Source organism: Mobula birostris, chromosome 4 (assembly GCF_030028105.1).
Source record: "Mobula birostris isolate sMobBir1 chromosome 4, sMobBir1.hap1, whole genome shotgun sequence".
Lineage (NCBI taxonomy): Eukaryota > Metazoa > Chordata > Chondrichthyes > Myliobatiformes > Myliobatidae > Mobula > Mobula birostris.
In genome coordinates this window covers 173,270,552-173,292,894 of record NC_092373.1, presented here as the reverse complement: position 1 = coordinate 173,292,894, position 22,343 = coordinate 173,270,552, and the positions used below count along the sequence as shown (strand labels likewise).

Genomic DNA, 22,343 nt, shown 5'->3' with positions numbered 1-22,343 from the left:
TAGGAAAAGCAGATATTTCTATATTAAATTAGGACCAGTAAGTTGTGCAGGAGAACCTTCTTAGATCTATAATAGAACATTAGCTCAGTGGCTACTTTATTAGGTACCTCCTCCACCTAATGAAGTGGCACTGTATGCACGTCGTGGTCTTCTGCTGTGTACTCCATCCATTTCAAATTCTGACATGTGCGTTCAGATGTTCTCTTCTACACACCACTGCTGGAATGCTAGTTATTTGAATTCCTGTTGCCTTCCTCTCGGCTTGAACCAGCCTGGCCATTCTCCTCTGCCCTCTCTCATTAACAAGGAGTTTTGCCTACAAAACTGCCGCTCACTGAATGTCTTATTTTTGTTTTTCATACTATTCTTTGAAACTCTAGAGACTATTGTGCATGAAAATCCCATGACATCAGCAGTTTCTGAGATATTCAACCACTTCAGTTGGTACCACAATCATTCTACAATCAGAGTCACTTAGATCATGTTTTTTACCTGTTGCGATGTTTGGTCTGAACAAAACCTGATCCGTTTGACAATGTTGCATGCTTTTAGGTATTAAGTTGATTGGCTGATTAGATATTTGCATTAATGAGCAGGTATACAGGTGTACCTAATAGCGGCCAATTTGTGTATGTAGATTTTAAATTTCAGATCAATATAAATTTGGTTAAATAAAAGCATAAAAGGCCATAAAGCAATCTGGAAGGGTCATGGAATAGAGATGAATATAAGCCATGATCTCATTTAATGGTTTGTGAAAAAATTACTGAGCTGAAAAGCTGAATTGTGATGCTGTATTCCTCGATGCAGTTCTGTGTTGCTTTCTATTTGAGGTCCAGAGCTGGAAAGTTGGTCACTTTAACCTAAAGAACACATGCACACTTTCTGTTTTCACCTACTGACCGTTGGCATGCATTATTAGTGTTCAGCCAGTTCCTCAAGCCTAGTTATCCTATGTTTTGTCCACCTGATTGTTGATTTTGAAACATTCCCCTTTGCTTTTTAGGTTGTGCAGTTTAATCGGTTGCCTTTGGTGGTTAGCTTCATAGCCAACAGTGATGCTAACACAGGTACGTTATACACATTACTGTGATAAGGTTCAGTGGTTTTGTTTGTTGTGCTGTGATGACACCTAGAATGTTAGCTGTACATCTTGCTACATCAGTCCAAAGTATATTCAGTTTCTACTTAGTACAAGGGTTGTTTTAGTTTCCTAACCACAGACTGCTGCTCCACAGAATATTTTATGAGAGGGCAGATTAACAGACTTTATATAAACCTGCTGGATTTATTGAGAAAGAAAATTATGCTATAGACATAGAAAAAACAAACTGCTGGAGGAACTCAACAAGTCCGGCAGTATCTGGAGGGAATTAGACAGTTGATGTTTCAGTTTGAGATGCTTCACCTGACCCATTGCATTCTTCCAGCAGTTGTTTATAGTTCCAGATTCCAAAATCTTGCATTTGCTGTGGGCATAATTGCCTGTCATACATGCAAGGTACTTTTAGTGGAATCGAGAAAAGTCCTTCCTTACATACAAGTGTTATGATATGGCCTACATGCCTTGTATTTCTTTTTCTCTATAGTTACAGTGGGTTTATTGCTGAGATTTATGACATTTTTATGAAAGACGCAACTGTGAAAGGGGATACAACTGAAGAGCACTTGTGAGCCATAGAAATAAATGATAGTGATGGTGAACAGTACTTTGGCAGAATGATTTAGATTTCATCCTAAGGTTCAATGTGGATGTTTTTTCTTAATAAAATTTGTATATATGGACAAACATAAAGGTTGCAGTGTGGTGCGTGGCCAAGTGGTTAAGGCATCGGTCTAGTGTTCTGAAGGTCGCTAGTTCGAGCCCCAGCCGAGGCAACGTGTTGTGTCCTTGAGCAAGGCACTTAACCACACATTGCTCTGTGACGACACCAGTGCCAAGCTGCATGGGTCCTAGTGCCCTTCCCTTGGACAACATCGGTGGTGTGGAGAGGGGAGACTTGCAGCATGGCCAACTGCCAGTCTTCCATACAACCTTGCCCAGGCCTCAGTCAATATCGAAAATCGATGGACAGACAAAGAAAAGTTGCAGTAGATGTTTAAATCGGTTGAGTTGAACTTCCTCTTTCATGTTCTGTTTTATATTTTATTTGAGAGGTGTTGCTTCCTAAGATGCATCTGCTGAGGTGGTCAGCTGATAAACAGTGACAGAGACTGGGAGTTATGATAACGGGCACCACAGTAGCGTAGCAGTTAGTGCAACGCTATTATAGCTCAGGGCTTCCGATTTCAGAGTTCAGTCCTGGTGTCTTCTTTAAGGAGTTTGTATGTCCTCCTAGTGAAATGTGTGGGTTTCCTCTGGGTGCTGCAGTTTCCTCAAACAGTCCGAAGATGTACCAGTTAGTAGGTTAATTGGTAACTAGTCCTGTGATTAGGCTAGGCTTAAATTGGGGGTTGCTGGGTGCACGGCTCAGAGGGTTGGAAGGGCCTGGTACGTACTGCATCTCGAAATAAAAAATAAGTAATAGTTAAGGAAACAAAATATTCTGGGCATTGATGCTTTATGTAATGCTTTCACTGGATCGTTTCAAATGACAAAGGGTTTTATTGGATTAAATGAAAAACAAAACACAAGTAGAATCAGACTGGTGATAATAAATATTTATATCCTTAAAACATTTCTATCCTTTATAAAGAAGTATAATGTCCAGTTTCATTGGTATTGTCCTTGCATGGCTTAGGTTCACCTTTTTTATGCTGTTAAAATATATTTTTAGTACAGCTGAGGGGGAAGACAAATAACACGAGTTTATTTTAGTCATTTTAAGCTTATTTATTGCTTCTACAATATATTATTTCCAATGCAGTATTTTTTGTTACGTGACCTCCAATTGTGTGCCCTGCCAAGTGCACTTGGCCATTTCTGTTCCATTTCGTGTAGTTTAACATTCAGCCTTAACACCTCATTTTCCAATATTTTGTAACTTTTGTCACCCGCTTGCTAATGGTTGATTTTCTTTAGCCTATTTTAAAATGTTGTGTCTTATCAACTTTATGACTTTTGCTTTAGTTCGTTGTATTCATTGGGGGTGAGTGGAGGTGTAATAACCCCGGGGGAGGGGAGAGAGGGGAAAGGGGGTTGCGTGCTTCTGTCTACTGAAACAGATGAAGTTAGTGAGTCTATGGTAGAGCTCACCTGCTGTGGGGTCAACTCTGAGAAACTGGTGATACTCAGCTACTTGATCTTGGTGAAAATGATGTTAGAACAGTCAGATTTGTGGTAGTGAGGACCTCTGGATGTTTATCTTCGTACTCTATTCATCTTTAAAAAAAGACACTAAGGGTTTGGTTCAAAGAGAAAAAAATCAATGTGAAGGACAAGGGGATGGATGGGAAGTTGTAAAGTGGATTGGAGGGTCAAATGGATTTTTCAATGTGTAGATGTGTGACTGTAAAATAATTAGCCACCGTTAAATTGTTGTGTTCTGTCTTAAAGGATTAATCGTCAGTTTGGAGAAGGAGCTGGCCCCATTGTTTGAAGAGCTGCGCCAAGCTGTGGAAGTTTCATGAACTGCAGACTCCAGAAAATACACCCACTGCCTTGAACATTGTGAACTTACTGGCAAGTTGTTAGGCAGCATAATTTACAAAATTTGTACATTATGATATCTTAAAAAGGTAACTTGTCGAGTTAATGCTGCTGAAATTGAGACTTGGATTGTGCATGGCTTTCCTGCAACATCAACAGTATTTCTTAGATTGGCTATTCCTTTGCTTAACAGCTGTGCCAGTGGTCAGAGTTCTGATTTCCTTAAGGTGCTCCCAATCAATTTGTATATAAAATATCATTTGTGAAAGTTAATACTGCTCCTAGTCTCTGATTGTCATGATGCATTGGCTTATTTTTGGAGGCACAGTGTAGGGAAGAGAGAACCAAGGCTGAATTTAAGTTATTATGGTATATAAATTGCATTTGTTTTTCTAGATTTAATGTACAAAGTGAAGGTCTCAGTCATTTAAAACTGTTGATATAATTTCAAACTTGTTCTTTTCTGATTGAGATTTCGTTATTAAATCCAGAATTACAGTCTGTAGGAAACCAGAGTCCAATACAGTTTTGAATTAAACAAAGTCATCAGATCTGTCCAGCTTGTTTCTGTTAACGTGTACAGCACTTTGAAATAAGCCAGTATATTTATAATGTATTTATAATCTGATTTATTTGAAAATTTTGTTAGTTAATCTCATTTTAAAGATGCATTTTTGTGTTAGTGGAGATTTCTCTGTCTCAAAGTGTTTGGGGGTGGGGGCCATTGACGTGAGAGGACTAGATGGGCCAAAAGGCCTGTTTCTGTGCTGTACTTTCCTATGACTATGACTAGACTCAGCTAGGCAGTAGCTGGTTCTGTCTTTCAGTTCTGATATTCATCTGAGGCCCGATGAATGTTTCTGAACCTGAAACACTTAGCACCTGTTTCCACCTCAGTTGCCTAATCTGCTGAGAGTTTCCCATATTTTGTTTTTATTTCAGGTTTGTGACATTAACAGTTCTGTTTAAATTTCCTTTGATTTCATCTTTGATGGCTACATGTTGACTGCGGATTCCTTCTGTTAACAGCACTCATGTCATTAACTTTGAAGTTCTTTGGGTTCATTCTGAGTTTGTAAAACATCTGCTCTATTGAGTTAAAACTACAGAAGACTTCATTTAATGGAAAGGGTTTTCATTCAGGTGGTGATCATCTCTAACAGACACATTTCTGGGATTTTAAAGTTTAGTGAAACCTTGTCATGTTAAGATGGTCTAATTTTTTAAAATGTGTAGTGTGACTGATTTGTTTTTTTAAAAGAAAAGTTAAAGATGTTTTGATTTGCATACTGAAACAAAAACTATAGACAGACCTGATCTGGGACCTGAGTGTGAAGAATAAAGTTTATACCAATCACAGACAAGAGAAAATCTGCAGATGCTGGAAATCCAAGCAATGCGCACAAAATGCTGGAGGAACTCGTCGGGCACCATCTATGGAAAAGAGTAAGCAGTTGATGTACTCTTTTTCCATAGATGCTGCCTGAGTTCCTCCAAGTTCTTATCAACTTGTCTTCAGAACCTTTTCGAGTATCTCATATCATAATGTGCAAAAGAAAAATAATGTTGCTGTTGTAGGAAAAAAAACCTTGTTTTTTGTGCTCTGAAGTGATATGCTACCATGTGGAGGGTGGGAGTACAGATGGACTGAGCTGTCAGAGGAAATGGTGGTGGCATTATCATTTAAGAGCACTTGGATGGGTACATGAAGGGGCAGGGCTTGGAGTAATATGGGCTGATTGCAGGAAAATTAGGGCTAGCTAGTTCAGTACTGTACTATGGGAGGGGTGGACTTGATGGGCGAAAGGCTTGTATACGTGCTGCATTTGTGACTTTCCAGTAAGGTCTTTATTAGCTGTGAAATTAATTTGATAGCAAAAGTGTTTATATTAAAGTTTAGTTTAATTTTTCATTCTATCAACATGTAGTAATTTTTTTTAATTATTCCTGTGTCACTTAGTTTGAGTTAACAGGATTATTGTCATTCTTTTTCAGACTTACTGGAGCTTAACCCAAAGTTCAGTTTTAAACTTGCAAACTGCCTTAATTCAAAAGGAAACGTTCTGTCCTGCTCTCTTGCTTTTGCCTTTAAAGGAACGTAAACCATATTGATAGTTTTAACATGGGTGGGTGTGCTGAAACTCCAATAATTCAGCAGTACTGCTTGCTTGTTTGTTAGTCTGGAGTGTAAAAAGTCCAGCCCGTGTGGCCAGATCCAGACAGGGGGTCAGCATCATGGAAATTTTGCACTGGCTTCCCTGGAAAATCACTACAGTATAGCATATAAAAACAAGTGTTTGGTATAAAAGGGAGTCACATCCAATAGTCCAGATAAGTCAGGACAGAGTTTGGCAATAAGTCAATGGACTTCACAATGTGCTATGATACTTTGTAATCAGCTTTTGATATTGTTTGACCCCAGGCCCTTATTTACAATCAATCAGAAACTTTGCCAATTTTATTTACTTATTTAGAGATAATTCACAGTAACAGGCCCTTCTGGCCCAACATGCTCATGTTATGCAATTACACCCATGTTTGATCAATAAACTGGTTCAGTCCTGTGTGTGGGTATATGGTATGAAGAGAAAAATTCCATAAGAGCAAATTTTTATTTCATATCTCAAATTTTACTAATCTAAAATTCTAGTACAGCTATCCTAGTGGTCAGTCTGCAAACTAACGTGGCTGGATTCAAAACCACAGCATGCAAAACAAGAGGGTTTCACCTGTATTAATTGTAATATGTTAAAAACTTCTCTTAAGCACATTCTTAACATTATGCAAAACCAGCAACTGGGTTGATGATTAAATAATTTAAATTAAACATTGATCAAGCTGACTCTGCAAAGGTGAAAGACAGTTATTGCTGAGTAACCCACTATTTCATCCTTTCTCTTGGTTAACCAATGATATCTACATAACTTTACAGGTATAACATTTTGCTTATGCTTTACACAAGTTTTCTCCATGCACTCATCCTGCTTAACCACTATAAAGCACAGCTATTGTTGTAATTTCCATTTCGCCAGAGCTTGTGAGGTACAAGGTCCCGTTTATATTATCTTTCCCCAAAGTTATTGCATCCTTTTTGTAATACAGAAAAACGCATAAATGTAGGTTCCAAGTTTACCACCTGCTGTTGAATTCTATTGCTCCAGTAAAGGGACCAAATGTTTTTGATGGGCAAAGGATCTTGGTGTAACTTCATGAAAATAAAACTATAGCAAGTTTTAGAATTTCTTCTGAATCTACACTTTTAAGTGAAGTTCATTAAAAGCTGCCTCTGTTCTGGAGGAAATTCTTGCTGGTTTAAGTTTTCGCAGCTTTCTTCATTTGAGACTGGAATAGGAAGAAGAAACACATTAGTTGTAGCAGAATTGCTGACCACCTCTGCACAGCAATAAACTCATTTGCTCTCCTCTACTCTCAAGTTGTCCCTCAGCTGGCAGGGCAGCTGGTGTCCGTGCTGGACTGATTTGACCAAATAAGGACAGATATATTTGAAGGGAGGTAGGAGAATTAATCCCGTGAAAAATCATGCCAAGGATCAGCTTCAAGTATTAAAAACAACAAACAGAGAAACACACAAAAGAGCTGCAAGAACTCTTACTCATACATGAAGGATGTGGAGACTATGGAGAGAGTGCAGAGGAAATTTACAAGGATGTTGCCTGGATTGGAGGGTATACCTTATGAGAATAGACTGAGTGTGCTTGGCCTTTACTCCCTGGAGGAGGATGAAAGGAGACCTGATAGATGTGTATAAGATGATGAGGGGGCATTGATCATGTGGATAGCCAGAGGCTTTTTCCCAGGGCTGAAATAGCTAACACTAGGAGGCATAGTTTTAAGGTGCTTGGAAATAGGTACTGAGGGGATGTCAGGGGTAAGTTTTTCCACACAGAAAGTGATGGGTGCGTGGAATGCACTGCTGGCAGTGGAAGCGAATACAATAGGGTCTTAAGAGCCTCTTAGGTAAGTACATGGAGCTTAGAAAAATAGAGGGCTATGCGCTATGGAAACTCTAAGCAGTCTCTAGGGTAGATTACATGGTCAGTACAACATTGTGGGCCGAAGGGCCAGTAAATTTCTATGTTCACTCAGTAGCTCAGGCAGCATCAATGGAGGAAAATGAACAGTCCACATTCAGGTCAAGACCTGCCATCAGCACCCAAAATGCCCGACTGTCCTTTTTCCTTCATCAATGCTGCCTCCAGCTCCTTGGTGTGTTACTCCAGATTTCCACCATCTGCAGGCTCGTGTCTCCATTTTGAACACAATAGCACAGCTAACAGAGGAGTTAACATGCAGGGTAATTTACTGTTACAATGATCCAATTAATGTTAACCCAGGCTGACTGGTGTAGAGGAGGAGATCACATTGAAACTTTACTAGGGTTTGACTATATCCAGAGGATATTTCCCCTAGCTGAGAAATCTAGTAGGGGTCAGGAAAAGAAAGTGGTCTCAGTGATAGGCCAGCTAGGAGTGAAATAAGAAATTTCTACACTCTGAGATGAAGAATCTTTGGAATTGTTTAGCCAGAGTTGTGGAGTTCCTGACATGATTGCCAAATAATAGAACAGGCTTGAAGAGCCAGATGGTATATTTATGTTTCCTACTGCCCATCTTATCCGGGGGGGGGGGGGGAGAGGAGGTAACATCAGTGGAAAGCAGTTATGCTCTATATCCCCCCAAAAATGATTCAGCTTTTACAGTGGATTTGGGGAAAGCATTTACAGCAATGAACGACTTCTGGTTCCTGCACAGATCTTGCTGAGGCAAGTGATGTTCTCCTTGTGAGGAGCAAATAGGAGTGGTAATGCAATGCCTACCACAGTAATTCCACTTTAACTTACTAAACAGTACACTGTTTCCCTTATTACAAACTCTAGTCACTTATTTTAAGGTAGATACTTACCAGTTTCCACCGTATTAACTTGATCCATTCATCAGCTTCAATCCCTGTCTTTGTACACATATAATACGTTCTTTCAGGAAATACTAAGCTGTCAAGAGACGATATACTCATTATGACAGAAGGTATTTGGCTCATGTTAGACCCCGACATTCAGTCCCATTCCATCCAACTTATACTCATTGCTCATCAACCACACTTAAAATCAAACTATGTATTTATATTTATTGTTTTTTTTTAATATATATGCTGCTGCATCAGATCCAGAGTAACAATTATTTCGTTCTCCTTTACACTTACGTACTGGAAATGACGTTAAATAATTTTGAGTCCTGAATCTTAGATTCTTTGACCACTAACCTGTAAAGGAGGTAATTTTGCAGTAGCCAATTAACTTATCAGCATATCAATAGAGCAGCCCAGGGAGAACATGCAAGACTGCACCCAGGGTCAGGCTTGAACCCAGATTCCTGAAACTAAGAGGTCTGTTTGAACATTTGATTGTTGTAATCTAAACATGAAGGTTTACAATGAACAACAAAGTTTCCTTGGATTCAATTCAAAATAATTTCAGTCTATAAAACGTGGTGCTGTCAAACTATTTCAAGTTAACTTAGATGTTCACCACTGCATACCCAATGGAACAACTGGCAGCAGCATTTAGTAATCTTTAAGGTATTGTACATAAACTGTCTGAGTGGATTAGACACACATTTCATTCCACTGGTTTTACATCCGGCCATATTTCTTTAAGAAAATGTGGAACTGAATCATTCCCCACCAAGCCATTTTTATTTAAAGCCATGCTATTTTATTTCTTACCAGAAACAATTAATCCTCTCCTGTGAATAGTCAAATTGTACCCCAGTACATTCAGTTAGATCTAACGTCTTGATTGGTTCTGTAGACTGTAAAGGAAACATTTTACTTAATTTATCACTGAGATTGAAAGCATACAAGATTGTTAACAATTACAGATGATACAGTCTGTGACTGCAGGGAGGAGCATGGGAGGTCTGAGCAACAGTTTAAAATATTGCTCCTCTGCCTCAAAACATTGTGCTGAGCATAATTCTGATTAATTAAGCAATTCTATAAAAGGGACCTGAGGAGCAACTTTTTCCCACCCAGAGTGTGTTTAGTTTATGGAATAAGCCACCCAGAGGAAGTGGTTTGGGCATGTACAATTCTGTAATTGATTTGCTGCCAATAAAGAGAGGTAGTCAAAACAGCTTTAACTTCTGATAACCAATTCAAAATTAAAAATAGGGTTCCACTGGTATCCACCTAGATTGTTATACTGAAACTACTGGGGGGAAAAAAACACACGTTTTTCAAGGCCATTAGTATCAGTGCTGATATTTCTCAAGGGGTAAAATGCAAGATCCCATTTAGTACTTTGAAGAACTATTTAGTTCTGCTTTCAAACAGCTCTTTGAAGCTGTTGTTATTCCTCTCTGCATCTTGTGGCGCTTTGGTGACAACCTTGCCATTTGTCTTTTTTTTAAAAACAAGTCCATTGCCAGCACAATGCTCAACCGAGCATGGATGGAAAGACCTTAAGAACATAAGATATAGGAGCAGAATTAGGCCACTTGAGTCTCCTCCACCATTTTATCATGGCTGATCCAATCTTCCTCTCAGCCCCAATCTTTTACCTTCTTCCTGTATCCCTTCATGCCCTGACCAATCAAGAATCTATCAACCTCTGCCTTAAATATACATAAAGACTTGGCCTCCACAGCTGCCTGTGGCAAAGAATCCCACAGGTTCACCCTCTCTGGCTAAAGTCCCATCTCATCCCAGTTCTAAAAAGATGCCTCTCTTTTGAGGCTGTGTCCTCTAGTGTTAGACTCTCCCACCACAGGAAACATCCTCTCCACATTCACTCCATCAAGGCCTTTCACCCTTCGATAGGTTTCAATGACATCAATCCTCATTCTTCTGAATCCCAACGAATACAGGCCCAAAGCCATTTAGCACTCTTCATATGACAAGCCATTCAATCCTGGAATCCTTTTCATGAACCTCCTTTGAAACTTCGCTAGTTTCAGCACATCCTTTCTAAGACAAGGAGCCCAAAACTGCTCACAATACTCCAAGTGAGGCCTCACCAGTGCTTTATAAAGTCTCAACATTACATCCTTGCTTTTATATGCTAATCCTTTTAAAGTGAATTCTAACATTGCATTTGCCTTCCTCACCACAGACACAACCTGCAAATTAACCTTCAGGGAATCCTGCACAAGGACTCCCAAGCCCCTTTGCACCTCAGTTTTTTAAAAGATATTTTCTTTCCATTGAGAAAAGTCAACCCTTTCACTTCTACCAAAGTGCATGACCATACAATTCCCGACACTATTCCATTTTTTTGCCCAATCTCCTAATATGTCCTTCTGTAGTCTCTCTACTTTCTCAAAACTACTTGCCCCTCCACCTATCTTCATACCATCTGCAAACATTGCAACAAAGCCATCAATTCCATCATCCAAATCATTGACATAAAACGTAAAAAGAATTGGTCCCAACACAAACCCCTGTGGAACACCACTAGTCACCAGCAGCCAACCAGAAAAGGCTCTGTTTATTCCCACTCTTTCCCTCCTGCCAATCAGCCTCTGCTTTATCCATGCTAGAATCTTTCCTGTAGGTTGGTGGTGTTGTAGATAGTGTAGAGGATTGTCAAAGATTGCAGAGAGACATTGATAGGATGCAGAAGTGGGCTGAGAAGTGGCAGATGGAATTCAACCCAGAGAAGTGTGAGGTGGTACACTTTGGAAGAACAAACCCCAAGGCAGAGTACAAAGTAAATGGCAGGATACTTGGTAGTGTGGAGGAGCAGAGGGATCTCGGGGTACATGTCCACAGATCCCTGAAAGTTGCCTCACAGGTGGATAGGGTAGTTAAGAAAGCTTATGGGGTGTTAGCTTTCATAAGTCGAGGGATAGAATTTAAGAGTCGCGATGTAATGATGCAGCTCTATAAAACTCTGGTTAGGCCACACTTGGAGTATTGTGTCCAGTTCTGGTCACCTCACTATAGGAAGGATGTGGAAGCATTGGAAAGGGTACAGAGGAGATTTACCAGGATGCTGCCTGGTTTAGAAAGCATGCATTATGATCAGAGATTAAGGGAGCTAGGGCTTTACTCTTTGGAGAGAAGGAGGATGAGAGGAGACAGGATAGAGGTGTACAAGATAATAAGAGGAACAGATAGAGTGGATAGCCAGCACCTCTTCCCCAGGGCACCACTGCTCAATACAAGAGGACATGGCTTTAAGGTAAGGGGTGGGAAGTTCAAGGGGGATATTAGAGGAAGGTTTTTTACTCAGAGAGTGGTTGATGCGTGGAATGCACTGCCTGAGTCAGTGGTGGAGGCAGATACACTAGTGAAGTTTAAGAGACTACTAGACAGGTATATGGAGGAATCTAAGGTGGGGGCTTATATGGGAGGCAGGGTTTGAGGGTCGGCACAACATTGTGGGCTGAAGGGCCTGTACTGTGCTGTATTATTCTATGTTCTATGTTCTAATACCATGGTCTCGTAGCTTGTTAAGCAGCCTCATATGCGGCACCTTGTACACAAAATCAACCAATTCTCCTTTGTCTATCCTTATTATTTCTTCAAAGAATTCCAACAGATTTGTCAGGCAAGATTTTCCGCTGAGGAAACCATGGTGACTACGGCCTATTGTATCATGTGCCTCCAAGTACCCTGAAACCACATCCTTAACAATCCACTCCAACATCTTCCCAGCCACTGAGGTCAGACTAACTGGCCTATAATTTCCTTTCTTCTGCCTCTCTCCCTTCTTGAAGAGTGGAGTTATATTTGCAATTTTCCAGTCTTCTGGAACCATTTCATAAACTGGTGATTTTTGAAAGATCATTACTAATGCCTCCATGATCTCTTCAGCCACCTCTTTCAAACTCTGGAGTGTAGACCATCTGGTCCAGATGACTTATCTACCTTCAGACCTTTCAGTTTCCCTAAGAACCTTCTCTCTAGTTACGGTAACTAGAGAGCAAAGAGCTGGCTGGACTCGAACCCAGGACCAGCCTTAAAGTCTAGTGCTGATGCCACTACACCACCAGGCAGCACTCATAGAAGTTAGTTAGGGGGTTAAAACCAACTTTAACTCCTAACTAAGATAGAGTTGTACCGCAATTCAGCATGGATACTGATCATTGACCCAACAAGTTCATGCTGACCACAGTGTCCACCCAGCTATTCTCACTTTCCTGCATTCGGCCCATATGTCTTAAAGCCCAACCCTCCATGCACTCATCCAAATGCTTCTTAAATGATACAATTGTACCTGCCTCAACTACCATCTCTGGACAGCTCATTCCCTATACTTACCACTCTCTAAGTAAAAAAAAGTTGCTTCTCAGGTCCCTATTAAATATTTTCCTCTCACACCAAATCTATACGCCCTAGTTTTGGACTTGCCTACCCTGGGGAAAGGACTGTTACCATCCTTCTCATCAATGCCCCTCATAATCAGTCTGCTGTATACAAACAGGATGCTGATGTTGCCATGTTACAACTGTGACTACAGTTAGAGTTGGTTGCAAAGTACTTTGTGATGTTTTGAGGTTGTGAAAGGTGCTGAATGGAATGCTTTTATATTTACCTGTGTGTTGGTTGACAAATTGCCTTCATACTTGGATACAATAGAGACTAGTCGTTTAAGTGCTAATTGTTGGATAAAACACATCTTTCATACTTTTTACCCACAACAGTCACCCATTAAATATTTGCATCATTCCTATGTTAATATAAATACATATTGTTAATTGACCATGCAGCTATAAAGAAGTGTTCACTGTGACAGTTCTATGTGTTACATTTGCCTCAATAAATTCTTACATTTAAGAGACAACTGGGAAGGGCCCAGTTCAGGGTAAGTTCCCATTGAACATTACTTCATAAAGCTGTGAGGTGCTCCTTCAAGTCCATATGAGGACCCTACAGCAGAGAAGCAAGCCATTCTGACACCTGGTTTGTCCTCCACCAAGGCTCTTGTATTCTCACCAATCAGCACTCTCTCAAACCTCCTCTTCCAAACCATCAACTACTATTCACCCTGACAAAACCAGTGAAGAGTACAGAAATTACTTCCAAATTTCCTATTGTTTCAATTACTTAGTATGTATGGTTTTCGGTTTGGTTTCCTCACATGGGAGAAGAGAGTCACAGCTTGCACACCCTATTGATCCTTTCTGCTCTTTGCTCAGTTGCACTGTAGATTACATGCCCAAGGAACCAGAATGTCCACCCCACTCTGCTTTACAATCATAGTATCATACACTTTCATCCCACCCAGTCCACGCTGATGACAATACTCATCCACACTAATCTCATTTGTCTGCATTAAGCCTGTATCCCTTTACATCTTTTCTATTTAAATACTTGTTCAAGTATTGTATCGGCCAAATAAAAGGCAGCTCTTTCCATATTTTCACTACCTGTGTGTGAAAGTTTTACCACTTAACTCTTTAAATCCCCACCCCCTGCCACCCTAAACCTGTGTCTTCTCCTCCCAGACTCCTCTGCCCCGGGAAAAAGACTGACTATCCTATCGTTGCCCTTCATAATATAATCCTCTCCAAGGTCACCTATCAGCCTCTTACTTCCTCCTAATGAGAATAAACCCAGCCTGCCAAATCTCTCCTTTTAATTGCATCCCTTTTTTCCCAGGCAACATCCTACTAAGCCCCCTCTGCACTCTCTCCATTGTTAATACATCCTTTAGTGTAGTGACCAGAACCGTTCACGTGAATGGAACAAAGTCAGAGTTTGGTTCTCCTAAGTTCCAACAACAGCTGTATTAGGGTAATTTGTCCAGCCTGCAGCATCACATAGACAAGCTCAATAATCACTGCCAGGAGAAGGTAGTCACACTCACTGGAATAGGTGCAATGGAAGACTGTGCCAGCAGGGGGCAGCTGGTGTCAGGGACAGAGCATTGAACTCAGGCAGCAGATATTTTATTTTTAAAATATTAATTAAGCTACTCAAATGCAGTTGACTTAAAAACTTACCATTTTGTCTTTGAAATACTTCAGTTCATTCCTATGTAAAATAAACCATCTGGTTTTCCAAGTCTGGAGAGATAAGAAATTGTACATTAATTGTTCAGAATAAAACCACGCACTATGCTTCATGGTGACTGAGCAATGCATGAGGTACAATGAGTACTAAAAATGTAAATATTTGACAGGTCAGACAGCATCTGTGGAGAGACAGGTGGAGTTAATGTTTCATGACCATGATCTTTCATCCCAATTTAAATAGAGATACAGAAACTTCAGTTGCTGGAACCTGGAGCAGAAAACAATAGGAACAGTGGGTCAAGCAGCATCTGTGGTGGTAGTGTGAAAGAATTATTGATGGTTCAGGTCAAGATTCTGCTTCCAGACACAGAGAAAAATAATTGTTGATGGTTTGAAACCCAGTATCTGGAACTGATGTGTTTAAGCTTGAAATGTCAACAATTCCTTTCTTCTACAGAACTCGACCAGCCGAGTTCTTCCAGCAGATTGTTACAACAATCTGATTTCTCTTTTTCTTCCAGTGTCATTGTTCTGAAACATCTCTCTTCGCCTCCACAGATGCTGCCTGACCTTTGAGTATTTTTCAGCATTTTCTGATTTATTTTTAAAAATAGTTTCAACATTTGCAATATTTTGCTTTTCAATTATGAATTTAAAATTGCTATTAGTAATTGGCCAGCCTGCCAGACCAATGCCTTATTCAGGCAACACCTGCCTGAAATACTCTGATAAAAAACATTCATCTTTTTTGCTCCAGTATATTCATTCGCTGGATCCAAGCATCAATAAAGCAGTCATATTCTTTTGAGAAGGTGATTCTATGGCATCTTCTTGCACCACTGCAGTTCATGCAATGCAGTATTATAGATTAGCTTACTAGCCCATTTCAGTCATTCCTTTCATCCAAAGTTAATCAGGAAAAACTTCCCTCAAGTGAACCATTTTGTTTTTAGTTGTTTTAATCACTACTGATGTCAGTTTATTTCCTGATTTATTTAATAAGTTTAACTCATGATTTCAGATTAGTAAATAGAGATGCAAAAGCAAAATGCTACAGATGTTGAAAATGTGAAATTAAAACAAAATGCTAGGAATATTTAGCAGTCGTGCAGCTTACATAGAAATAGAAAAAAGTCAGTCATTGCTTCAGGCTAATGATGGAAGGTCAACCACTTAATTTAATATTAACTGCTTTTCTCCACATGCTACCTCGTCTAATGTGTATTTCCAGTATTTCCCTCTTTTTACTAAGTTTTGGGATTATTGAACTATTACATCATTGTGATGCTTTAACAGTACAGTACATTTACAGATAGACTTGGGAGCGTGCAGGAATGGCGAGAGATTTTTATAAGGTTATTATGAACAGTCATGGCTGTATCCACAGTAGGAGTGCTTTGACTTAACCATGGTGTTCTGTTCTCGGGAGTGTCAGAACTGCAGTCAACATTGTGAGTGACCAATTCTGTCTCTTGAGCTTGTGCTGGTTTTTCCAAAGGAAGCCTGTTTGACACACTCTACAGATCTTTGCCCTTCATTTTTTTTTCTCCTTTTAAATCCCTTGCAAGCACCTTTTTAAATGGCTCCTCATAAATTTACACTCAGCAGCCCAGACAGATCCCAATCACATTAAATCTGTGCCACTGGTTCTGTTTCACTTTGCTGAAGAGCAATCCATACTTCCTCAACCTTCAGCTATTGCAAGGGTCCAATACCTGGCTGTAATGTACTAAAAATATACCTGTTTACCCTTTATCTAACCTTTTAAGGAGCTTGAAATAATTAACTTAAGTACATTGGAATGCAGACTGTCGTTAAATATTCAATAAAATCTAACCATTATAGCTTCTCAAAATCCATTCAATTGTACATTTCCAAAGAAGTTCAAGGAGAAGCTAGAAATGAAGACCTTGACACCAACACCCAGATCAGGAAATATGAACGAATATAGAAATCCTGGCACTTAATCATTAATCAAGGTACTCATTGAAGGAACATAGTTACCCACAGCTCTGTAAACATGCTTTGTTTAAATCTAATTGTCTTTTGAGAGTTCAGAGTTTAGGTCAAGGCTTCCACCCCATAACCATCATTTCAGATGTGTATTGCAAATCACACATGCATGCATGCTTCACCAATTACTTTAGTCAATGATTAAATTACCTTTATGCCAGTGAAAATAGAGTAACACAGCAAAATCGGGCCCTTCTGCCCAACTCATCCATGCTGACCAAGATATCCATTTGCCCACATTTGGTCATAACCCTTCAAATCTATCAAACTGGAGTTAGTGGAAACCTCTAGTTGGATAATACTCTTTATCCTCAGCTGCAAGGAGAACAACTCCAACATCTCCTTTGCTTCCACACATCCCTAGTAAATAAGTTGTACCCTTGTACGTGAATCACCAAGGTGGCCTGACTGCAGGTAAATGGGAGCAGTGCAGATAGATACAGTAGGTGGTGTGGGTCAAAGGGCCACACCACCATCTATGCTGCATAACTATGGGCCTTGTCAGCACTTCAACACTTTTCATAAAATGTAGCACCTTTCTGTAATTGTGCACCAGCCACACATCGGTTCTTACCTTTACTCTGCCTCCTTGTTTTGTAAGATAGCCTTCTTTGGTGCCCAGCTGAAAATTGAAAAGAACATGGTGGGTAACTGAATTGCTTGGGGTGGTAGAGACTGAGGACAGTTGTGGGGGTTTAGTGTGGGGTGTAGGTGGGTAGCTGTGTTACAAACATTGATGGACAGGCAAGGGAAACAGCACAGGAGACAGCCATTCAGCTCATCACATTCAGACTAGCCCAAAATGGGCTTTGATTGATGCCATTTCCCAGCTCTTGGACTGCGACCTGGGCAGGTCCCGGTTCATGGAGTACTTGTAAAACATGGCGAGTGTCTGTCTGCCACACCCTTCAGACAATGAAATTCTAGTTCTGCAGTAGTTCCAGAGCCCACTGCGTGTTGAATATGTGTACTTCCTCAACCCACCTCATCCTTTGATCAATAGATTTAAATCTACGCTCCCCAGTTACCAACTTCTTTGCTATAGGGAACATGTACTTGTCACATGCACTATCCAGGCTTCTCATAATTTTGTAAACCCTTGTTCCAGAGAAACAACCTCAGATTTTGCCTTTTCCTCAGTGGGTTTGCAGCTGGGCTCACCAAGGTCCACTTTCTGCCTCTTGTCCTCAAGGTGAAGTGCAGTTCTGTCATTCCCCAGCTTTAACAACTTGGGTTTGATCCAGACCGACTGCACGGACTGTGTGGCGTTTGCATACTCTTCCTGTGACCACACGTGTTTCCCCGGGTGCTCCTGTTCCCTCCCACATCCCAAAGATCTGAGAGTTATTTAACCACACAAGAATTGGTGTGGTCTGGACATTCTCCAGCAGCTTGCTATTTGTTCTCGATTATATAGCCACTATAAGATTCTCCTTAGTAATGGGTTACTGACAGAAACAGAGGGGAGATGATTGGGATTTGTGAAAGAAGCTGTAGAGAGACAAGGAGAGGGAATGGAAGGGGGTGCCTGAAATGCATTGCCAGGGAAGGTGCTGGAAGCAGTTATGACAGCAACATTTAAGGGGCTGACAGGCACATGGACAGGTAAAGGAAGGATATTAGAATACAGACCATGTGCAGTCAGATGAGATTACTTTAAAGTGGCAAAATGGTTGTCACAAGCATCGTATTCTACAGTCTATATTATATATACGGCTCTAGTGTAGGGGGAAAAAGTGAAATGGCAGAACTAGATTCAGGAAACAATCTTACTGTACATTCTGCTGTGGGAAATGAGTTTAACCTGTTCCATTTGACATCTACTATAGTCAGCATTTTTTTTTTTAAAAACAGTAAGAAATTACTTCTTGTAGACACCAAAGCATTGATACAAAATAATTTGTATTTCTGTGGTGCCAATCACAAGCTTCGAGTATCCCTTAGAACACGGCATTAGACACGATATGAAGCTGGAAAGAAAACCCAACCCATCAGTGTATGACTTACCGCACTGGGAATCAAAAGACCCAACTAACATCTGAGGATATTCTGAAATCCCACTATAGCAGCTGGAGAATTTAAATTCAGTTAACTAAGCCAATAAATCAATACAAAGTCAGCAGTGGTGGGGACCACAAAAGCCCCCGTAGGCGAGTGAGTATTATCCCTTGGAGAAGAGACAATTCCAGGCCAACAACACACGGTCATCCTCACTGCCCTCTACACAGTCATACATATGGGAACAGGGTCATCAGCCTAACTAGTCCATACCAGTCAAAATTCCTTTTTAAGCTAATCCCACACCTGCATTCGGCTCATATCCCTCTAAATCAAGGGTTCCCAACCTTTTTATGCCATGGACCAATACCATTAAGTAAAGGGCATGTGGACCCCAGGTTGGGAGACTGTGCTCTAACCCTTTCCTATTTTTGTACCTGACCAAGTGTATTTTAAATATTGTTACTGTACTTACCTCAACCAACTTACGCTGGCAGCTCATGCAACATATAGACCCAGCTCTGGGTGAAGAAGTTGGTCCCAAGATTTCCTTTAGATCTTTCCCCTTTTATCTTAACTCTCTAGTTCTTGATTCCCCAACCCTGGGGAAAAAAGATTGTGTGCATTCACCCTATCTACACACCTCATTATTGTATACACCTGTGCTCCAAGGAATAAAGTCCTAGACTTCTCAGTTTCTCTCTCTAACTCAGACCCTAGAGGTCTCATCAATGTCTTGTAGGATTGCAACATGATATCCCAACTTCTGTTATTCTGTAAATATGAGAAAATTTGCAGATGCTGGAAATCAAAGCAATAAACACAAAATGCTGGAGGAACTCAGCAGGCCAGGCTGCATTTATGGAAAAGTGTAAGCAGTCAAAACATCCCAAAAAGTCAAATGTTTACTCTTTTCCATATGTAATGCCCTGGTTAAGATTTCTACTGCTATGCTGTGAGGTACTTTATTTTAACAATTTTCTGTAAAAGCAGCATATCCTGCTGGTGAGAATGTTTTGGTTTCAGCTAAGGATAAGGAGCCATGTTGTCCAACATCGGAACATTGTGTCAGCTAATCAGGGTGGTGGGATGGAGAGGAGGTTCTAGAGAGAGCTGGGTAGAGAGATTTCTGAAGGACCATAGTCAGGTTCGTGGTCTTTTAGCAGGAGACGGGAAGAGGAGAGGAGAGGATCAGGGAAGATGCCAGGAGGATCCTAGCCGAAGGGAAGACGTTAATGCAAGAAGTGCTTTGTGAGACAAAGGAGTCTAAGAAGGGAAGTTCAACCTGTGATTGGTGATGAGAATTCAGTGCCACAAGTAAAGTGTACACCCATCCACTATTCAAATGATGGGGTTATGCGCACATTTAGACTGGTTTAACTGTAATGGGCCCTTTTTTTTTTTTAAAAACTTTTCTTTTTTCGATTAACTGATAAAGATGAAATTGGTAAATATACTTTCTTTATAATTTTATACTGGCGTATGATGTGTTATTCCTTGGTGACCAATAATTGTATGGGCGATATTTACACAGCACTTGCTCAAATCAGAATTCCCAACATTCCTGTTTGGATGAACCTCAAATCATACCGACCCTAGATGTATATTGTTGAGTCATATAACTGTTAGCAGAGTTGGTTAACGAGCCAGGCTGGCATTCGAGCTCCGGTGAGGTCCTCCAGCATTTTGTGTGTATTGCTTCTATTATTCTATGAGTGATAAAGGCCAGCATGCCTTTTTCATCAGCCTGTCTACCTGTGATGCCACTTTCAGGGAAAAAGATTACATTGCCCAGATCAGCAACCTTAAATGCTGGCTTAACTAACAAAACCTACATACCAAGAATGAACATCAGGTTGCCAAGGATGCCACAGAAATGTAGGTCTTTTCCTTGATCTAACTGTACATTTTAACATTGCCACCCCATGTATTTTAGAAGGAAATTTCAGCTTTGAAAAGAATTCATATTGTGTTCTCAACCAAGTCAGGAACAGGCACCGATGCACTTACCGAAGCAGCCTTGGAAACAAGGTCGTTCTCCGTGCGTCCAGTCTGCATGGCTGTATGAACCCGGACTGATTCGTAAATGGAGGGCTCTTCCACTTGCCGCGGATACGGACTTTTAAGCACAAGGAGTGTTCCTTCAGCAAATACATTTGATAAAAACAATCATCTTTCCAAATAGAAAAGTAACAGATCAACAGCTCATTTAGTCACATCACAAGCACAAATGTGCATTGTTGTACATGTACATCTTTTTGTTTCCAAGCTAATGAATAATGTGTATCAAAGTACTGGAGATAGTCAGTATCATAGATAGCATTTGTAGAGAAAAGCAATTCACATTTCAGAGTGACAAGCTTGCAACAGAACAGATTTGCTGAGCGGTTATTGAGCTGAACAGTGTATCTCCCCCCCCCCCCCCTCTCTCCTTGTCATTGGCCCCGACTGCTGGGCCTTTCAAACATGTTCTGCTTTTATTTCCAGAACATCTGCTTTTATGTGAACCTTAAACTATCTTGGGACATTTCTGTGGTAATATTAGACAATACAATTGTTGACATTTAAATAAATGCGACAGAATTAATACAAAATGTAATCTAGAGTCAGACAACAGGGAACAAGGTCTTTCACCCCACTATTCTGACCATCAATCACCCATTTGCGTTAATCGTTTTGTCCTCAAGTTCACATCAACTCCTCCCAAGACTCTATCACTCACCCACTCACTAGAGGCACTTTACAGCGGCCAGTTAATCCTCACGCAATGGGAATGTGGGAGAAACTGGTGCACCCAGAGGAAGGGAAAAGGAGGACCTGCAAACTCCACACAGACTGCATTCAAGGGGAGGACTGAACCTGAGCCACAGGTACTGTGAGGTGGCGGCTCCAACGACTGCCTGTGTACCACTGTGCTGCCCATCTCTTATAGCGATGAGACTGCTAACATCAGTCACTAAAGTTGGCCAAACCTTAGGCACTGAAGTTCTTTTGCAGCCTTTCATTTATCATGGTGCACTCATTTAAAAAAAAATCATTCTGGGAATGTGGACACCGAAGCACGCTTTGGGGAGTTAACGTTTTGCCAGACTGGTCAAATTCCACAGGAACTGGGTTCAATCCAGCAGTCTGGAATACAGAGACAAGATAGGTACACGAAGCTTAGAAAAACAGAGGGCTATGGGTAACCCTAGGTAATCTCTAAGGTAGGGACATGTTCGGCACAGCTTTGTGGGCCGAAGGGCCTGTATTGTGCTGTATCTTTTCTATGTTTTTCTATGTTTCTAAGACATTCTGCAGATGCTGTAAAGCTTGACCAACACACACAAAATTCTGGAAGAACTCAGCAAGAAAAGCAGCATCTATGGGGGGAGGGGGGGGAAAATTACACAGTTGACATTTCCCTGTAGATGATGCCTGACCGTTTCCTCAGAGATGCTACCTGACCTATTGACTTCCTCCAGCATTTTGTGCGTATCGTCCAGATCACAGGTTCAGCAAGGCACATTTACAATAACTGTAACTGGGATTCTTAAAATCGATAAAGATAAATGCTGTAATGAGAGATTTCATCTACAAGGATGGCCACAATAGAGCCAATAAGGTCATTATTTATCACCATTTCCTAACTGCTGAAAGACATTAATAGTGAGCTATCTCTTTAAGCTGGTAAAATTCACAACGGTGAAGGCATTCCCTCAAGATTTAACCCCTCACCTGGTTTCACCTATCACCTGCCAGCTTATCCTTCTTCCCCTGACCCA

The 22,343-nt window shown here is 40.6% G+C and overlaps 2 protein-coding genes across 5 annotated transcripts in view; one reads left to right on the top strand and one right to left on the bottom strand.

Annotated features, from left to right (window-relative positions):
- lamtor3 (late endosomal/lysosomal adaptor, MAPK and MTOR activator 3) overlaps positions 1 to 8,601 on the top strand; it is a 34,968-nt gene extending 26,367 nt beyond the window's left edge. For all 3 annotated transcript variants that reach the window (XM_072256479.1, XM_072256481.1, XM_072256480.1), the window contains exons 6-7: positions 1,007 to 1,070; positions 3,497 to 8,601. In XM_072256479.1, coding sequence (XP_072112580.1) covers positions 1,007 to 1,070; positions 3,497 to 3,570 — 138 coding nt within the window. In that variant the 3' untranslated portion in view covers positions 3,571 to 8,601. The remainder of the gene's footprint in view (positions 1 to 1,006; positions 1,071 to 3,496) is intronic.
- dapp1 (dual adaptor of phosphotyrosine and 3-phosphoinositides) overlaps positions 4,279 to 22,343 on the bottom strand; it is an 86,906-nt gene continuing 68,841 nt past the window's right edge. For both annotated transcript variants that reach the window (XM_072256477.1, XM_072256478.1), the window contains exons 4-9: positions 20,590 to 20,720; positions 17,156 to 17,203; positions 14,557 to 14,619; positions 9,332 to 9,417; positions 8,513 to 8,600; positions 4,279 to 6,931 (exon numbers count right to left, since the gene is read on the bottom strand). In XM_072256477.1, the coding sequence (XP_072112578.1) occupies positions 6,902 to 6,931; positions 8,513 to 8,600; positions 9,332 to 9,417; positions 14,557 to 14,619; positions 17,156 to 17,203; positions 20,590 to 20,720 (446 nt within the window). In that variant the 3' untranslated portion in view covers positions 4,279 to 6,901. The remainder of the gene's footprint in view (positions 6,932 to 8,512; positions 8,601 to 9,331; positions 9,418 to 14,556; positions 14,620 to 17,155; positions 17,204 to 20,589; positions 20,721 to 22,343) is intronic.